This window comes from Lytechinus pictus, chromosome 10 (assembly GCF_037042905.1).
Source record: "Lytechinus pictus isolate F3 Inbred chromosome 10, Lp3.0, whole genome shotgun sequence".
Classification (NCBI taxonomy): Eukaryota; Metazoa; Echinodermata; class Echinoidea; order Temnopleuroida; family Toxopneustidae; genus Lytechinus; species Lytechinus pictus.
This window is the reverse complement of record NC_087254.1, coordinates 34,379,130-34,397,192: the sequence shown is the minus strand read 5'-3', so window position 1 is coordinate 34,397,192 and position 18,063 is coordinate 34,379,130. Positions and strand designations below refer to the sequence as shown.

General features: G+C 33.1%; 1 protein-coding gene across 1 annotated transcript in view; it reads left to right on the top strand.

Moving 5' to 3' along the window:
- Positions 1-18,063, top strand: part of LOC129270540 (uncharacterized) — a 95,206-nt gene that overhangs the window by 46,721 nt on the left and 30,422 nt on the right. Inside the window, exons 21-36 of the mRNA XM_064105923.1 lie at positions 1,537-1,650; positions 2,690-2,917; positions 3,456-3,569; positions 4,034-4,153; positions 4,775-4,888; positions 5,377-5,490; positions 6,772-6,885; positions 8,043-8,162; positions 9,114-9,227; positions 9,923-10,036; positions 10,915-11,028; positions 12,278-12,391; positions 13,422-13,535; positions 14,504-14,617; positions 15,551-15,778; positions 16,915-17,028. Of these exons, the coding sequence (XP_063961993.1) occupies positions 1,537-1,650; positions 2,690-2,917; positions 3,456-3,569; positions 4,034-4,153; positions 4,775-4,888; positions 5,377-5,490; positions 6,772-6,885; positions 8,043-8,162; positions 9,114-9,227; positions 9,923-10,036; positions 10,915-11,028; positions 12,278-12,391; positions 13,422-13,535; positions 14,504-14,617; positions 15,551-15,778; positions 16,915-17,028 (2,064 nt within the window). The remainder of the gene's footprint in view (positions 1-1,536; positions 1,651-2,689; positions 2,918-3,455; positions 3,570-4,033; positions 4,154-4,774; positions 4,889-5,376; positions 5,491-6,771; positions 6,886-8,042; positions 8,163-9,113; positions 9,228-9,922; positions 10,037-10,914; positions 11,029-12,277; positions 12,392-13,421; positions 13,536-14,503; positions 14,618-15,550; positions 15,779-16,914; positions 17,029-18,063) is intronic.

The following is an 18,063-nucleotide window of genomic DNA, read 5'->3' as shown; positions in this document are numbered from 1 at the left end:
TCTGCCGCAGCAGCGCACATTTGGCCAGTAAGCCCTACGTGTATTTGCACCTACATTAATAATCATGAATTGAATAGTACCACGACGTCAAGGCCATGCATGGGTACATTTTACACGTTCCAAATTAATGGTACAAAATAATGTTTGACATTCAAGCTAAGTAGGCGTTGTACAATGCCATACATTATGCTTGGTTGACTCCTTGGTTGTTAGTCAATGCCGACAAAATTTTAAGGAGTTAGCAAACTTACTAACACGTTGTGATCTGTCATGTTATAAACAACTAGTCTTAAGAAGTATGTTATCATTACAAGACTACATACAAGAATAATGCATTATGCTGACCAAATGTAAGCAGTTGAGAACTTGAGGTGGCACGATTATAGCTGCTGGATCGTGGCTGGTTTAAGAGCACGAGAGTCCTTGTTTTCAAATGTATAAAATTTGTGTTATGGTGTGAAGCAGATGATAGCACAATATGCCATTATTCACAAGTGGAACAAAGCATTGATATATTATTGATTTATTTCACAAAGTTTATTTTGCAAAGAAGAGAAATTATTTTTCCTGTGGGTTTGAATTTGTGTTCTGTAATTTTCCCACTTTTCCCGCTTCAGACATAATCCATTTGTGTCAAGCCACCACAAAACCAACAATAAGTCACTCGGAAATGTTCTCGGTAACAGCTAAAAGAGTAATTTGGTGCTCAAAGAACAAATATCCAAAATGAAATTGCTTATCTGAAAGAATAGTTCTTCTCTTTGTATTGTTAAATTTTAAATGTTAAAGTTAAGTAAAAAACAAGGTATAAAAGTTTCTGTGACACAAGTTTTTGAGAACTGCTTAGAAGTCTCACTGAGATTACAGTGTGCACACCCCATGCTTGAGTGAACTCCAAACGTCGTTTTCTGCTTATTTTTTCAAGCTCTCGCTGAATTTTTTGGCAATTAATCAAGTACTTGTGTAAATAATTATTGATCGATTTTGACATGCTTTTTTAAAAATCAATAAAATCCCAAAATTCATTTTAGGCAACTTATTGTTGATTTAGTGGTGGCTTATCACATTTGTTAATTTCATCCAATTGCTCAGTCTAGAAATGGTCTCAAAATGGGTTATAATAGATTCAAGTAAAGTGACCACAATTGTTTATGAAAATAGTAGAAAATTATATAATGCAAAATTATTCTGGTAGGAAATGCGTACTCATATACCAAATGATTCTGGCATAATAGGCTTCATCTCCTGTTTCATTTTGCCACTTGTGGTAGATTCTAAATAAAGATGATTTTATTTAGAATGGATAAAAACATCTCTGTATACTTTGATCACAGCCATATACAACATATTTATGCCATGTTTTCAGAGGAAGCTAATCTGGATTATACGCTTGATTTTATGATTAATTGTGGATCGTATTCAATGAAATCAATCATTTTAATGGTCCTACAATGGGTGCTTAGCTTTATGTTACAAGTCCGAGATGAAGTTTGCATTGAGCAAAATAATATGAATGACTGTATCTCTCATTTACAGATATCGACGAATGCAGTTCCTCTCCTTGTGTAAATGGAGGCACTTGTACTGACCTCATCAATGGCTACCGGTGTGACTGTGCTCCAGGATATGGTGGAGACAACTGCCAAACAAGTCAGTTTAAATTGCATAAAACATTTGAAAACAATTCTTGTATTTTTGGATAGCCTGAACATTTGAGTCACCATTTTGATAATTTTTGGTTTATGATAGATTTATACCAGCTAATAGACAGATGTGAAGATTTTGTTAGCTTACAATGTTAATACAGAGCTACCAACAAGTAGGATATTATCTTTTTAGTATGATTTTTAAGGGGAAGGTGAAATTGAAGATTTTCCCATAGAAGTAGGATTTTTAAACTTGTAAAAAAATGTTTTGGTATGCTTTTCAACATAGTAAAGAAAAATAGGATTTTAAGCTTGAAAATAAGATAAAAAGAAATAAAGAATAGGATTCTTACACAATTAAGGTGGCAGCTCTGTTTCTCAGAGACAAATATATCAATGACTATCAATTTCCAAAGTTATGTCAGTGGTGCAGATTGGAGAATGTTGATTGGTGAGAGATTTTGAACCCCGATTTGGAGAGCTAAGACAAGAAAATAATATGCCCGATTTACCTTTAATGCTAAATTTTTAAGAAGCCTATTGCAAATGTGCAATTGATAGATCAGTTATGTCTATAGAAAATAAGCTGGTTTTTTTCTTATTGTTACATCTTTGGCTCACCAATCAATGGTTAATTTACACTTAAAAGCAAATACCTGAGGGTGTGAAGAGTACAATTATCTACACGAGCTTGAATAAGGAAATAGTTGATGCAGTTGTGATGTGTGGCACTTAGCACTATGCTGATGACATTGTCACAGTATAGAGTTAGCATCAAATGACTTCAAACATCTATTTCTTAGGTTGAACATCTTTTAAATGATCATGATAATAATAAACACAAAAAGATAACACATGCAGTGATACATACAGGTCTGGGTGACCTCTTTGAGGAGTTATTGCTCGAGAGCAAGTTACTCCAACCCCTGGACATGGCTGATTGATTGAAATTACATTAATATTCAATACGAATTATGTGAATATGTTATCACATTATTTTGATTCCTTTGTTATGATTAATCTAACACATTACTTTTTTTCAGATATTGACGAGTGTGCAAGCTTCCCTTGTCGAAATGGAGGGGATTGTATTGATCTTATTGCTGCTTACACTTGCATGTGCCAGCCTGGCTGGACTGGTCCCACATGTGAAATGGACGTAGACGAGTGCCTTAGCAATCCTTGCATCAATGGCCAATGTAATGGCCGCGGAACTAACTTCTACTTCTGTACATGTGATCCCGGTTACACAGGAACCAATTGTGATATAAGTAAGGTGTTCTCGTATTTATGGTTGCTATTTTATTATTGGTGTTTTTTATAGATTTTTGTTCATTTTTAAATCTTATAAAAGTCTGGACTTGTGTCAATGAGCTGAAATATGTCTAATTAGATGATATTATCTTGGCAGTTATTGTCAGGATTGTGAATGAAAAATTAGAAATTAACAGGTGTACAAAACTAAGAATATGTGTTACCTCCAGTACTAAAAGAGGTTAAAATTGTTAGCAAAAAGTGTTGATATTGTTCTTGCAATTTAGCACCTTTTATAACTGGGCGCATCCACACCAGGTTTATTTTACTTGAGGTGGACTTTGTAAGCCTATCCGCTTCAGATCTTGGCTGCAAATTATCAGATCAACAGAAATTATTCTAATGAGATACATGTACAGTGTATTTCTATGTTTGTTATTGCTTCCCTCAAATTAGGGGCTTTGTCTTTTCTGGTCTATCTACTGAAGAAATTCAATTAGCCAATTGGAAAGATGTTGAAATTAATGTTCAATGTGCTCTCTGATCTTGTTTCAGATATTGATGATTGTTCTCCGAATCCTTGCCTCAATGGTGGTCAATGTATTGATGAAATAAACGGCTATAGATGTATTTGTGAACCAGGCTGGACTGATACTAATTGCCAAATAGGTAACATATAACAATTAAAGATTGAATGAAAGAATAATTGTACTACATATTTATAAGGAATCTAAAAATGTTTACACGAAGCCCATATTGTACTGATAAATTAGAGATTAGAATATAAATATAAAGTGAATGATTAAATTTATGTCTGACCATTCATGCAATTCAATTCCCCTTCCACAATATATGCACATCTTACCAATCAACTGAACTTTTCGAGTAGCACTCATTTATTGTAACAATGTTTGTATTGGTTGTCTGAAAAGTTGAGAGCTGAAATAGTGGCATGATATATTTTTGTTTTAATCAAATATTCTATCTGAATTCTGAATAAGATTTATAAAAGTGTACAGTTCTCGAAAACTATGCATTACCCACAGCAACTTTTTTTTTTTTTTTAATCGTTGGTTGTAGAATTGGTTTCATATCCAACCCATTTTCTACATTTCTTTTATTTCTGTCATTAGATATCAATGAATGTGAGGAGACAATCAACCCTTGCAATGGTAACGGGGTATGTCGCAATCTACAGAATCGATTTGAATGCGTATGTTCACCTGGTTGGACAGGCCCACGCTGTAGCATCGGTAAGCATGATGATCACATTCCATGTTTTAATAATTTTCCTCTAAATATAATATTGAATATACAATATAAAAATGAGTGGCAAAATATGGTTGTTTAATTATTTATCTGTATGTGTTATTCACTCTACCACATACACTTCTTGAATGCAATTCACAAACTTCAAGAGATGTTTGATAAATTGTCTTTGATTATTTTTTTACTGCATAATCATAGTTTTCAAAGTAGTCATGCCACTTAACTTTTTAAACTTCATTTTCATAAGATTTCACATGAAGTAAATTATCCCTGAATATAGAGATAAATTATATTAGTAACAGACCAGACAAAAATGTAAAAATACAAAGATAAGTTATTTCCTATTTGGAGTAATTAAATGCTTATGTGCTTACAGAATTGTGCAGAAGGTGTTTTTTGTCAATATGTCAAATCATCAAGTGTGCCATTTTTAATTGTGCTCTAACATGCATCTACAAGGTAGTCAGGAGAAACGTATTGTCACATGGAGTTAACCAGCTCTAAAACAATCGTCAGATCAAATATTTATCAAAATAGTGTATTATATAATGCCGTAACGGAATCGATTTGCACACTGTATTTATATGCTTATATCAATTCTGCAGACATCGACGAATGTGAATCTTCTCCTTGTGAAAATGGGGGCACCTGTGATGATGGCATCAATTTCTATACCTGCATGTGCCCGGATGGCTTCACTGGCGTTACATGTAATATTGGTAAGAAAAGAAGTTACACCCAATATTTGAGTAGGTTTAAGAGATAAAATTCATATTTATACCACCAGAGACTGCAGTGACAGAGCTTCTTTCTCAAAGTAATCAGTTGGGTAATCAAGAATTTGTGTTTTATTCTGTACTGGTTAATAACACAAATGCACTCTAAAATTTTTTGGTAAAAATGCCCCATGAGGGTAATTATGTGTCCAACCAACATTGGGCATTTTTATTTCTTGAGTGTAATGAAAATTTTGCCCATTCTAAAGTAATTGCCGTTATTTTTTAGCCTTACTGGACAATATGCTCCCCGCATAGGGTAAAATACTGCCTCAAATTGGTTGGACACATAATTACCCTCATGCTGGTTAAAATTTCACCCAATATATTTTACAGTGTATTTCAATCAAAGAACAGGTTCATTCATCAGTTGGCTAAGAGGTGACCTTCAGAATCCATTTATTGTAATATCATTGGCTGTTTTCTTGCAGAAATCAATGAATGTACAAGAGAGCCTTGTGAGAATGGTGGAACCTGTGAGGATGGTACTAACACTTTTGTCTGCAGGTGTCAGGATGGTTGGGAAGGTCCAACATGTGCCATTGGTGAGTAAAGGCTTATTTCAAACGTGGCATGACAAACCTCAGTATTTTTGTGTTCTCCAAAATCCATTTATTACCATAAATCATTAAGTAAAATTACAGAAAGAAAACTTATAGTAGAGTCATGTTGTTGGAGTTGTTCAAATGCAGAGCAGTCTCTGAACTTCATAATAATAACCCCATCTCTTAATTTGTAATAGCTGGGGTTGTTGTTCTCAATTAATCCCCTGTTTGCTCCCTTTCTCATTCATCACATGTTTACATTGTTTCTCTTTAAGTACCTGTTTTAAAATGATAACAGATGTCTAGTTTTCATTTTCCATTTATTCCTACAATATTTGCCCTTTTTATACTTTGTAAACTCATCAGCTGGATTAGTGTCATGTAATTTTGATGCCTTCTTATTGACCCTTTTCAGTTTAATTAGCTGTAATGTATTTAGAGATATTTTACCTTTGTTACATATGGTGGTGTGTTTCGCCATGCCTATGAAGATTGTTCATATTTAAAAGTAAAGGTAATTCTTGAGGTGATGCGCTAAGAGAGGGGGAGGCAGATTTAAACTAAATTCAAAGGACATTTTTCATCATTATAGGAAATCAGAATAATTGTGTCTAAGGTAATGCTAATATCACTGGTATTACAAGAAGGAAATGATAAATGTGATAAAAATAGTAGTAGTAATAGTACGATAGTAGTAGTAGTAGTAGTAGTAGTAGTAGTAAGTGGTAGTAGTACTAGTAGAAGTAATAGTAGTAGTAGTAGTAGTAGTAGTAGTAGTAGTATTAGTAGTAGTAGTAGAAGTAGAAGTAGAAGTAGTAGTAGTAGTAGTAGTAGTAGTAATGGTAGAAGTAGTAGTAGTAGTAGTAAGTGGTAGTAGTAATAGTAGTAGTAATAGTAGTAGTAATAGTAGTAGTACTAGTAGTAGTAGTAGTAGTAGTAGTAGTAGTAGTAGTAGTAATGGTAGTAGTAGTAGTAGTAGTAGTAGTAGTAGTAGTAGTAGTAGTAGAAGTACTAGTAGTAGTAGTAGTAGTAGTAGTAGTTGTTGTTGTTGGTGTTGTAGCTGTCTTGTTGAAGTTGTAGCTACAGATGTAGAAGTAGTCAGGCTGCAGGGCCTGGGATGCAATTGACGGAATCAACCAATGTGTTGGTATTATTGTTTATGAAGTGGTATTTATGTAGAAGGAGGAGTAGACAGCATCATTCATAACAAAAATGTTCTATTTCTTAGATCTTGCTCTGTTCATTCTCCATATCATATTCCTTTTATCCTTTTATCAAAAGATATAAATGAGTGTGCATCCAGCCCGTGTTTGAATGGAGGAACATGCACGCATGGCGTTAACATCTACTTCTGCCAGTGCACACCTGCTTGGTTCGGTGTCAATTGTGAACAAGGTAAGTAAGCCTGAAATTCATAATACACCATTCAGTATAACTTATCGACTTATCATCAAATATCATTGATTATAATCAAATATTCACAAATTTGTAAATTGACCCCTTCAGGCTTTGTATATACCAAATAGATAAGTGAATAGATATATACATGAATAAATAAATAATACCTGGTAATCCTTAAATTGCAAAAAATGCTACGTAGGATATCAGCAGAATTTAGAATGTAGAATTTATACAAATCGGAGGAATAAAAGCCTTAAGAACACTCAATTTTTGTCAATTGCTTGTGGTCTAGTGATAAAAGTTACAGTTTAAAGCTCTATGCCGCACTGAGTTAATGGAACGGATCTCAATCTCACTCTTTTTGGCTCATACATATATTAACCATTTTTTAATAGTACATCAAAACTGAGAACAGAAGCATTTGTTTACCTGAAAATAGGGATTTTCCACAACGAAAACAAACTTGATTGAATATTTACTGGGTCTAGCAGATTTGATGTGACTGGGCATAATACAAATTTAGGTAGATTTCTTAAAACTACTTAAATTGAAAATTTTACCTCTTACAATGTGATGCAAGTCTGCAATTGCATTTCGCAATATGAGATGGAGAGTAAAAAATGAGTCACTGTTGGCGGTTGTATATTTTCCCTTGCTGCCCCCAAACTAGATAGATTGACATAAAAAGCTGGCTATATCTAAATATTTTCACATCTAAATTATAAATATATCTCTTGATTTAAGAAAGTGCTTTGTAGAAGTAAAATTCTTCGTCAGTGCAGGTGAATTTATTCCACGTAAATACTACACTTTACATATTTATTTTAGGTACTATTATCTTCATTAGTAGCGGTATAAATGCTATTATTACTATCCCTTTGCATGCTAATGTTGATTTTTTGCATATTCATACAATCAAATTCAACAGTCGTAATAAATAATAAATTTGTCCCTCTCATTTATACAGCCATTATATCGCTATACATTTAGTATTCTTCAGTATACAATAATGGTCAATATCAAAAGAGCAATAAGGAAATCTAGATGATTCAAAGAAAATAACATAAATATAATTGTTATTAATATTCTTTGAGAATTAATTCAGCATGCAAAGGGTTTTGTTATTAGTACTGCTTCTATTCCATCCGTAGAACGTGAGGAGTGTAGTAGCAACCCCTGTCAGAATGGAGGGACTTGTAATGAACTGACTAATGGCAATGGATATGAGTGCACATGTGCACCAGGATACACAGGAACACACTGTGAAACAAGTAAGTATGACAGATAAATACCAGTTGTGGTAACGATGTCAAAATGAGTTCGAACAGAATCCAATGAAAGTACCACCAAAGTGCTTGTATGTATTTATAGATAAAGAAAATATGTGCCAACTAGCTCTGGAAGAAAATGCGTAAATGCTGAGAAATGAGCAAGATAAGCACGGAGTTCCATCAAATGTCGGGTATTTTTTCAAATGAATACTAATACACTGTCCCATATATTTTTTTTCTGTGTTAGTGATCATCAGAATAATCAATTTGAGCTAGGATTTCATGATTTTACAAAGAAAAATTTACATTAATGTACCAGATGTAGATGTATTATAATTGACAATCAACCTTGATTTCAAAGAGTTTCTGTTGAAATAACTGTTTGCTGCAACTACTGTATTTTACCTTTAACTAACTTCACTAATGGTAATGGATATCAGTGCACTGTCATTTATGAAAATTAGTATAAGCTGTACTGGTTTGGGGCAAATATGGTACATAGTATATCATTGTTAATATATGTATACATGGTTGTGTGTGTTTATATATATTTCTATATATTATACATACCTGCAGTTAAAAGATGAATGTTATGGCTACTACCTGTTTTATAAGGTTGTGTATTCGACAATTGGGAAATGAATAATTAAGCTACTTAGTACAACAGTGTTAGTTTGATGAATATTCACTGCTTGACAGCTGAGTATTTTGATATAAAAATGAAAAACTCACATGAATGGATTTTGACAATAGGCTTTATTAGGCTTCTTCATAGGTTTGAATTATCTAATGTCAAACTATGGTCAGGAGGATGGTAATTCCATAGGTTTGTACATAGAAAACCTCAATAAATTTTTGTTGTAACCAAAACTTGATATTCCCTTGTGCAAGGTTTCAAAGGTTGAATGTTTTCTGTTTTCAGTCCTATGGAATCTTTGTTTTTCTTTACAGACATCAATGAATGTAAAAGTGGTCCTTGCATGAACGGTGGAATGTGCATTGATGGTGTTAATGGATTTACATGTGACTGCGTAGATGGCTATACAGGGACAATCTGTAACATTGGTAAGTAGAATTATGTTTCTGCCAATAATCAAATTTTGTGGGTTTATATATATTTGGTAAAAACCAAGATAAAGATTGCTGATATAACATAGCTCATGATGAAATATTGGTTCCATGAAATCGAAGAAGTCATGGACTGTAATCTCATAAAGACTATGACATTTTATTGTATATTGCAATTGCAGCAAAAGAAAAGGAGATTAAGCAAACTTGAATTGATACCTCCTGAAAACAAAAAACGTGTTTTGTAACACTTTGTTTACCTATGAAATCCCAATTCAATATTCTACTTGATATTTTGATAGCAAGGTGATTATTTCAATTATGATTAGCACATATGTGTATTGAAATATTTGGCTCTGATGTAGGAAAAATGCTTCCGAGAAAAAACCCTTTGTTCTATCTTGGCCACTCCTGACCAAAGCCTTTTAATAGTGCTTCAAATTTCATATATGCCATTTAAAATTATGTTATGTTTTGTAATTCAGTTATTAGTGTGATGTGGTCAAAGAAAGATGTGGAATAATAAAAATATGTGGGTAATTATTTATTGCAATATAAATAGCCACAAGGCTTTCTGTTTCTCATTTTCTTTGAAAAAAAGAAAATGAGAAACAAACAATTCAAAAATTGTATTCATTGTGCAGTTTACTGAAATTCACCTTATCACTATATTGTGTTTTTACTACTTTCAGAGATCAATGAATGCTCTTCAACTCCCTGCGCCAATGGAGGAACTTGTGATGATAGAATAGCATTTTACGTTTGTACATGTGCGCCTGGATGGACTGGAGCTAATTGTGATATCGGTAAGTATGAAAGGGTGTCCGTCCCTGAAATTTTACTTTAAAGTTTTAATAAAACAATTGCCTTCCGTGTTAATAGGGAAGCTACTATTTTTTTGTTGTTATTATTATTAGCAAGGAGGGTTGTTTTAGCTGAGTTTTCCTCTATTTGTATCAATTTCAAGTGGCATTCCTGCTTAAAATTGTAATACAATTCTATTCTAAGGTTGAAATTTGGTTTATTTTTGTTCAATCCCGTATTTCATTTAGGCTTTTAGTACTATTAAAGAGAATTAGTATCACACTACCCTCCTTCCCGTACTCTGAGATCAAGCTCAACAGCATTATTCTTGTTCCTTTCATCTCAACAATATGATTAACATTCGTATGCACACGCCTCTCCTACTTCATGGAATGCACTTCCTGATTCCATGATTTATCTAAGTTTCTCTTAAGACATACCTATCAAACCCTTTGAATATTTGCCAGTGAAAGGTGTCCAATGTTTTAAATTTGAACGTGCATCTTCTTGCTTCTAAACTATGTTATTCTGACTTTGTACTTTTCCTATATCTTTAGTGCTTAGGGACATGAAATCTGCAATCTGAATTGTTATGTGTCATTTGCTATAAAAGAAACAAGTAATATTATTGTCGTTGTTGTTATTATTATTATTGTTATTCAACATGGTATTGGAATAAAGATTTGCTTATACCCCATGAAAATTTGATTAAGGAAATATATATTAAATGCAAATAATTATTGTCTACATGTTTATATAAAAAATGAGGTCAATCGCAAATCAGGAGTGGCGACCTTGGTGGAGGGGCACGGGGGTGTTGGATTATTTTTGTCACTTTAGATATTATGAGCATTGTGTTATTCTTTTTTTCTTTTGATAGATATTGCTGAATGCGATAGCTTTCCCTGTCAAAATGCTGGCATGTGTACTGACTTTATCAATGCTTACTCATGTAATTGTCAAGCCGGATACACTGGAATCAATTGTGAAATTGGTAAGTCATGCCCTGGCTTTTTTTTTTTCTTTCACATACTTTGGTAACATTTTACAAGGAGGGTATATTTCCTACAATGATAAAGGGATAGTTCCAGATTTATTTTATAATTATAAATTTCCTAGTGTGTTGTTAGAATTAGCACTTCTGTTAAGCAAAACCAAAGATAGACGGAGAAAGGGATAACTCTGGTATCAGCTATCTTAACACTTCCCAAAATTTGATTAATTCTTTGCTAAATGTTCTGATTTCAATCAATCTTGGACAGAACATTGGTCGTACTGACTTTCAAATTCAGAATTATGTTGGGTTATCAACAACGGTCAATGCCATTTTTTAAGCCATGTGTTTCTTTTTTGTGTGTATCATACATGTATATAATTAATCTTGCCAATATTTACATCATTACAATTAAACAAATATCTTTTCAGTTGTCATGTATGGAAAACTTGGCAAAAATTATTTGGGCTATGCAGGGGATCATTTTTTGAAAAATGTTTTTTGCCAATTATTTGCTCTGAGTCAATCAGATGCAAGGATTTCCAATAGTAGGCCTACAAGGCCTGTCTGTGAAAATCACTGACATCAAATCTTCATAATAAGCTCCCTTTGATTATTGTTGCAGTGCGTTTCCCCGTCAGATTCATGTAGCTCCATTGTTTAACTTTGCCCACTTGTTAACTTTCTCCCGTAAGGGCCATGGATAAATTGATGATAACTTCCTTCATCTTGGGATATTACCACCTGTGTGGGTTACTTATGTTTGTAACTAAAGAAAAGTTTAAGAGTGTGTGTTTGTGGGTCGGGGGTATGTGTTTGTGTCTGTGTGTATGTCTGTATGCTTGTTGTTGCATTTGTTCCATCTGACATGGGCATGGGAGGGAAGGTCAGAAATTTTCAAATACAAGTAGATCCCCAAATGGAATGGTTCGTGTAGCTTCTGCTTATAGGGGTGGCCTAATCAATCAGTTGCAACTTTCTTGGTTTGATATGCATATGTTTGTTTTCAGTATTTTGATTGCTGTTTTCTATGACCTGGTAAATGGTTCAAGTTCGGGTTCATTCAAACAAATCAGTCAAAGTTTGACAAAATGGAATGTAATATGGTAGGTCTGGGACACAATAGAAGTTGAGCTGTAAACGGGGCCCCTCAATAAAAGAACATAATATTATGCATAGTGCAAGCCTTCCTACGAGTTCTAATACGAAATTTATTATGAGATTAACATTATGATTGGTTGTCTTTCAGATATCAATGAATGCTCCAGCTCTCCCTGTTTGAATGGTGGAACATGTGAAGATTTCGTCAATTTCTACAGCTGTACCTGTATTGCAGGCTTCACAGGGCAGAATTGTGGAATAGGTAATCACTTTTCTGCACCTTACAATAAATGCTATAGGGAGAGGTTTCACAAATACTTACATTGATTGAAGTCACACCAAATGATATCTGGTTGTCGTTGAATTCGTTGATCTTACCATTGGTCTTTCAAAGTATAAGTATTCACCTTAATTCTAATCCTCTCAAATTTATAACCCCTTCCATGCATGCGAGCCAGTTTATACAACAAAAGAAAATCAAGCAAATCTACATTGACTATGAACTCAAGAAATTTGTATTGTTAATTGTACCAGTCTTTTGAGATTTCATTGTTTAATGTACTAAAACAATAACATTTAAGGGCAGTATCTAACATTTTGTCTGGCAATTGGTTCGTCTTCAGAGATTGTTCTTTACTAATAATGTAAATTAAAAAGATGAATCATTTGTATTGAAGTTCTAGTAGTATTAGCTTGGGAGAACGACCTCTCCTTGTATGTGCTATTGACCCTTATGAATATCTATTCGCAGCAGAGGATTAGCTTGAACTTATTTATTAATTCCAGGGTCATATTCTCGTACTTATGGTTTGTTTAAATCTGCAATAACTTAGATGAACTTTGTATGAAGTGCCAGTCGTCAAGGCATTCTCCAAGTAAATTTTACTCAAATGTTTTGGCAAAATTTTGTAAAAAATGCAATAATGATGACAATGATAATTAGTAGTAACAGTTGGATTTATATAGCCATTTTTGCCTCAGGATACAGAATGCTGATATTATCATCCTGACTTTAGCTCAAGCTACCAGTTTTTTCAATGGCACTCAGTGCATTCATATTAAATGATTATGCAATAAATTATTTTGACCATTATCTTTGCAAAGAAAATGTGTGGACTAAAAATATTTTCAGGTCTGGGTTAAATCCTTGTTTAATTATCAATATACGACCCAAAGGGGTTTCACGCCTTTAGCATTCTGCAGAACGGAAATGAATATCTCAATTAACATGATAAATCAGTATCCAGTATCAACTTATTCAAATCCTTATTAATTTTCTTTATTTATTGTAGATATTGATGAATGTGCAAATGGACCTTGTTTGAATGATGGTACCTGCGTTGACAACATAAACTCGTTTACTTGCGAGTGTGCCAGTGGATTCGGAGGAACCTTTTGTGAAATAAGTAAGTTTTTCTTGTTTCCTTTCTCGTTGTAGGATGGGGGTGGGGTGTTTTGATTTTTAAGGCCTTCTTTTTTGTCTTTGGGTTACACAAAAAATATTAATTCAGCAGTTGTTATCTTCTGCAATTTTGCTCTCTATGATATTGCATAACATTTTGTACAAAAAAATATGAAACACTGCTTGCTAACTTTTCCAAATGGTTGTTTAAACTCAATTGTCCAGACACACAACTAGATATACATAATTTGAGAATAAGCGCTGTTTGATTGTTAGCATTTGTCTTATTAAAATAATAATCATAATCATAAACAGTTCTTGTATAGCGCATATCACAGTATGAATATAACGTCTACTATGCACTTCCAAAGGACTTGGATATTATTACCCCGGCTTTAGCTTGGCGGCCGTAATTACACACATTTCAAGGAATTAATTCGTACCTCACCTGGGTAGAGTGCAGCACACTGTGGATGAATTCCTTTCTGAAGGAATCTACACCATGGCTCATTTTGTATGTTTGTCAAAAAATAAAAATAATACAAAAATAATAATCCAGGTAGTTTTTATCATTATCATTAGCCATGTGTATGATCTTTCTTGGAATGAAGAAATAATCATTTTGTTCCACTGACTTGCAACAGGCAATATTTAATGCTGACTCAGAGATAGTGCATATTGTTATGTACACAAGATGTTCATTCAAACATAGAAAGCGCTTTGAAAAAATATAACCTAACAACAGTAGTAGTACAACCATGATATAACTTTCTAAAATATAATCAATGAAAATTTATCTTCTCACTTGAATGTGGTCTACAGTATAGAATATAGGCTTCCCAGTTACATTAGTGGTTAAACTCATTCTTATATTTTTTTTGGTCACTTTCGAATTTTGACCGACATGATCGCATCTAAGTAGATACAATGCATTGTGTATACTTATTGTTTTATTTTATTATCTAACTACAGATATAGACGAGTGTGCCAGCAGTCCATGTCGATCAGGTGCAGATTGTAATGATCTGATAGATGGCTATGAATGCATATGTCAACCGGGTACAGAAGGACCCCGATGCTTTATTGGTACGTTTATTAATTGGTTTATTATTAATGAGATCTTGTAAAAAAAAAATGTTGAAACTCATGATAGCGCCATGGTTTGATAAAAACATGTAGGAGGACATGATAATGATACTGCGCCAGACAAACAAAATTTCCTTGCCTTTTCTTCAAGATTCTACACAATAAATAAGATCTCAGAATAATTATTAGGTACGTCCCCCCTCACTGAAACAAGTATAATGGTGTAATGCAAAGGAATTATACTGGATATTGATATTTAGCAAAATATATCATCTAAATTATTCTTCTTCTGGTCTTTCGCAACGTTTTGTAACTGAAATTAAAATGCTACTTGAATACAAATCAAACCTAAAATGTGATCAATCTATAATTCCTATCTCTTTCATGATTCAGATCACGAATTCATGATCTAAATTTGTTTTCATGCATTCACAACTTATTTTTGAAGGGGCCATGATTTCTGGTGTGTATACATCAATAAAACATAATAATAAAAGCTCAAAGAACTGATGGTGGTTTTTCTTTGAGCTGTTTACACATGCAGTCTTCCACAGCATGCATTTACACTGCATGTATCATATTGATGACAACTTCGTTATTTGATATCGCTTACTGTTCAGTTCCTATTTAAAGCTGATCAACGCGGTTTGAGACACTCTTGATTTTACCAAAGGGTAATTCCATAAAACGTTAACATTCATTCTCCTCTATGTTGGAGTTACTTTAAAAAATTCTTCTCTTTTCTAATTCATGTGAAAAATTGCTCTCTAACTATTACCACTCAAGCAGTGTAGTAAGATAATATAAGAATGGAGAAATCTTGTTCAGCATCCAAGAGTGTTTGAATATTTTATTGGACTTGACCCTTAGAGATTCTGTCAAATTTTTAAAATGGAAAAGGGTTCATTTGATATTTTCACCTTGCTTTTGCAGACATTAACGAGTGCGCAAGTTTTCCTTGCATGAATGGCGGAGTTTGCACGGATCTACCGAACGCATACACCTGCACATGTCTGCCGGGATATACGGGCACCAATTGTGAGATTGATGTAGATGAGTGTAGCAGTGGCCCTTGTATGAATGGGGGTATATGCACTGATGAGATTGATTTCTTCTCATGCCAGTGTATCAGTGGATTTGAAGGACTTCGCTGCCAAACAAGTATGTAAATCTAAAAATTGCAACCATTTTTATTCAATTTGTAGTGTTGCGTTTCTTCTGTCCATATGATTTTTATTATTTCAGTCTCCCTATAACGAGAGTCTTGATGTTATAGTTATGATTAGGCTTTCTTAGCAAAATCTGTAATTATATTTATCATAATTATTGTTATTCTGATTTTTATCATTATCATTTTTTATAATTATTAATATCATTATTACTATTATCATCATTATTATTATTACTATTATTATTTATCATTGTTTATAAAACTATCTATTATTAGTAGAAGTATTGTGATTATTACTTTATTATTTGTATTTATAGTATAACTATCCTCATGCCTATTATTATTATTTTGATCATTAGACTATGGGTAATGCTGATGGAAGTATCAGTAAAGTAATAGTTCAAGCAGTATCATAAAATTAAGTTTTGAGAGATGAAGTGACAATACACAGAAATATGTCTCTTTATATGATTATTTTTATGATATGACATTTCTCACATGGCATTACAAACTGTCGTATTTGAAGAGTTTTGATTTGATACTTTCTAACAATGATAATGTATAAGCAACTTTTCTATTATCATTAATGTATTAGTACTTGATGGTTAATACATTTACCAGTTTCCAAAAAATTATTCCTCCAGTACTGAGAGATTTAACATTCAGATATCAAAAGTTTGCAATCTCGTCAATAACAAATTCACCTCTATTTTTATAATCCTTTGCCTAAAAGAGCAGAGTAGGCATTAGGTTTTCAAGTTGATTCCCCTCTTCACAACATTGGGAATCTCAGAAATTGATCAAATGACTTCACTTCATGAAGTAATTTTGATATAGGTAATACTAAAAGAGATCGAATCATCAGGGATAAATCAAGAATTTACAAGTCAATAAACATTTTGGAAAGGATAGTGACTGCAATATTTAATAAACAAATAATTTATTTTCAAAACTATCAAAATGGGTGGTCTTTATTCCCTGAATTTTTTCTTCAAAATAGTTTGTTAAAATAAATGTTTATAATTTTCTCATATTTTCATTCATATGATCGGTAATATTTGAAACATGAAGAGGTGAATGAGGAGCATGAGATGTAACATTTCTTCATTCATCATTTTTTTCCTAGATATTAATGAGTGTGCAAGTAATCCTTGTCAGAATGGTGGAGTTTGTGCAGATGGGGTAAATAGCTTTTCCTGCACCTGTGCTAATGGTTGGACGGGTACAAAGTGTGAAATAGGTAAGCAGTACACTCCGCTGATCGTACATTGATCCTTCATTAGTCGTCTGTTATCATTATGAGAGGTGATTTTTGAGGTCTTAAATTATTCCTTGATTTTAAAGATATTCACCACAGGCCGACACCTAAAAGCACTCTCAAGAAAGAAGTCACACATTTCAGTGATTTTCATGAACTTGGATCGAATTTTCTCCTGACAAGGATGATAAATTAATTGTCAGTTGTCTATATAGGCCTCCTGATGCCGACGACGTATAGTCAGAAAAAATACTAGATACACTAGAGAAAATAAGAAATGTGAATGAAGAATTGATTCTCCTTGGTGATACAAATATTGATTATAGAAATAGTGATTTGCAACCCAATAATCTTATTGCTAATATTGAAAACTTATTTCTCCTCACCCAACTGGTTGATAAACCAACAAGGGTTACTCTTACGTCATCAAAATGCATTGATCATATTCTGAGTTCGATTCCAAATAAACATAGTATGTGTGATGTAGCAAACATTTCACTAAGTGACCATTACTTGATATATACATGTGTCAATATTTAGAAACAAACAAAGGATCATACCGTCAGGCGTTTTAGAGATTATGAAAAATTTAATGAATCTGATTTATCGAAAGGTTGAAAAATACAAAGTGTTTCGATGTTATCGGTAATAATGTACTAAAGGACTTGTGTGTTCAGACAGCATGGGTTAAATGGAAGGAGGCTTTTTTAGAAATGAGTAATGAATTTGCTCCAATGAAAGAAGCAAGAATGAGAAAGCGTTTTAATCCCTGGATGACCCCAGACATCGTTAATCTTATTTATAGGAGAGATTATTTAAAACATAAATTTGATACTTCTAAATGTCAAGAAACTCTAAATGAATATCGGAGAATAAGAAACAAAATTACTTGTATGATTAGAGAAAAGAAAAAAAAGAGTACTACAACAATATATCTCGTGAATACAATAATGATCCTAAGGAACTATGGAATGAGTTACACGCTGTCACAGGCAACAATAAATATGAGAGTAACAC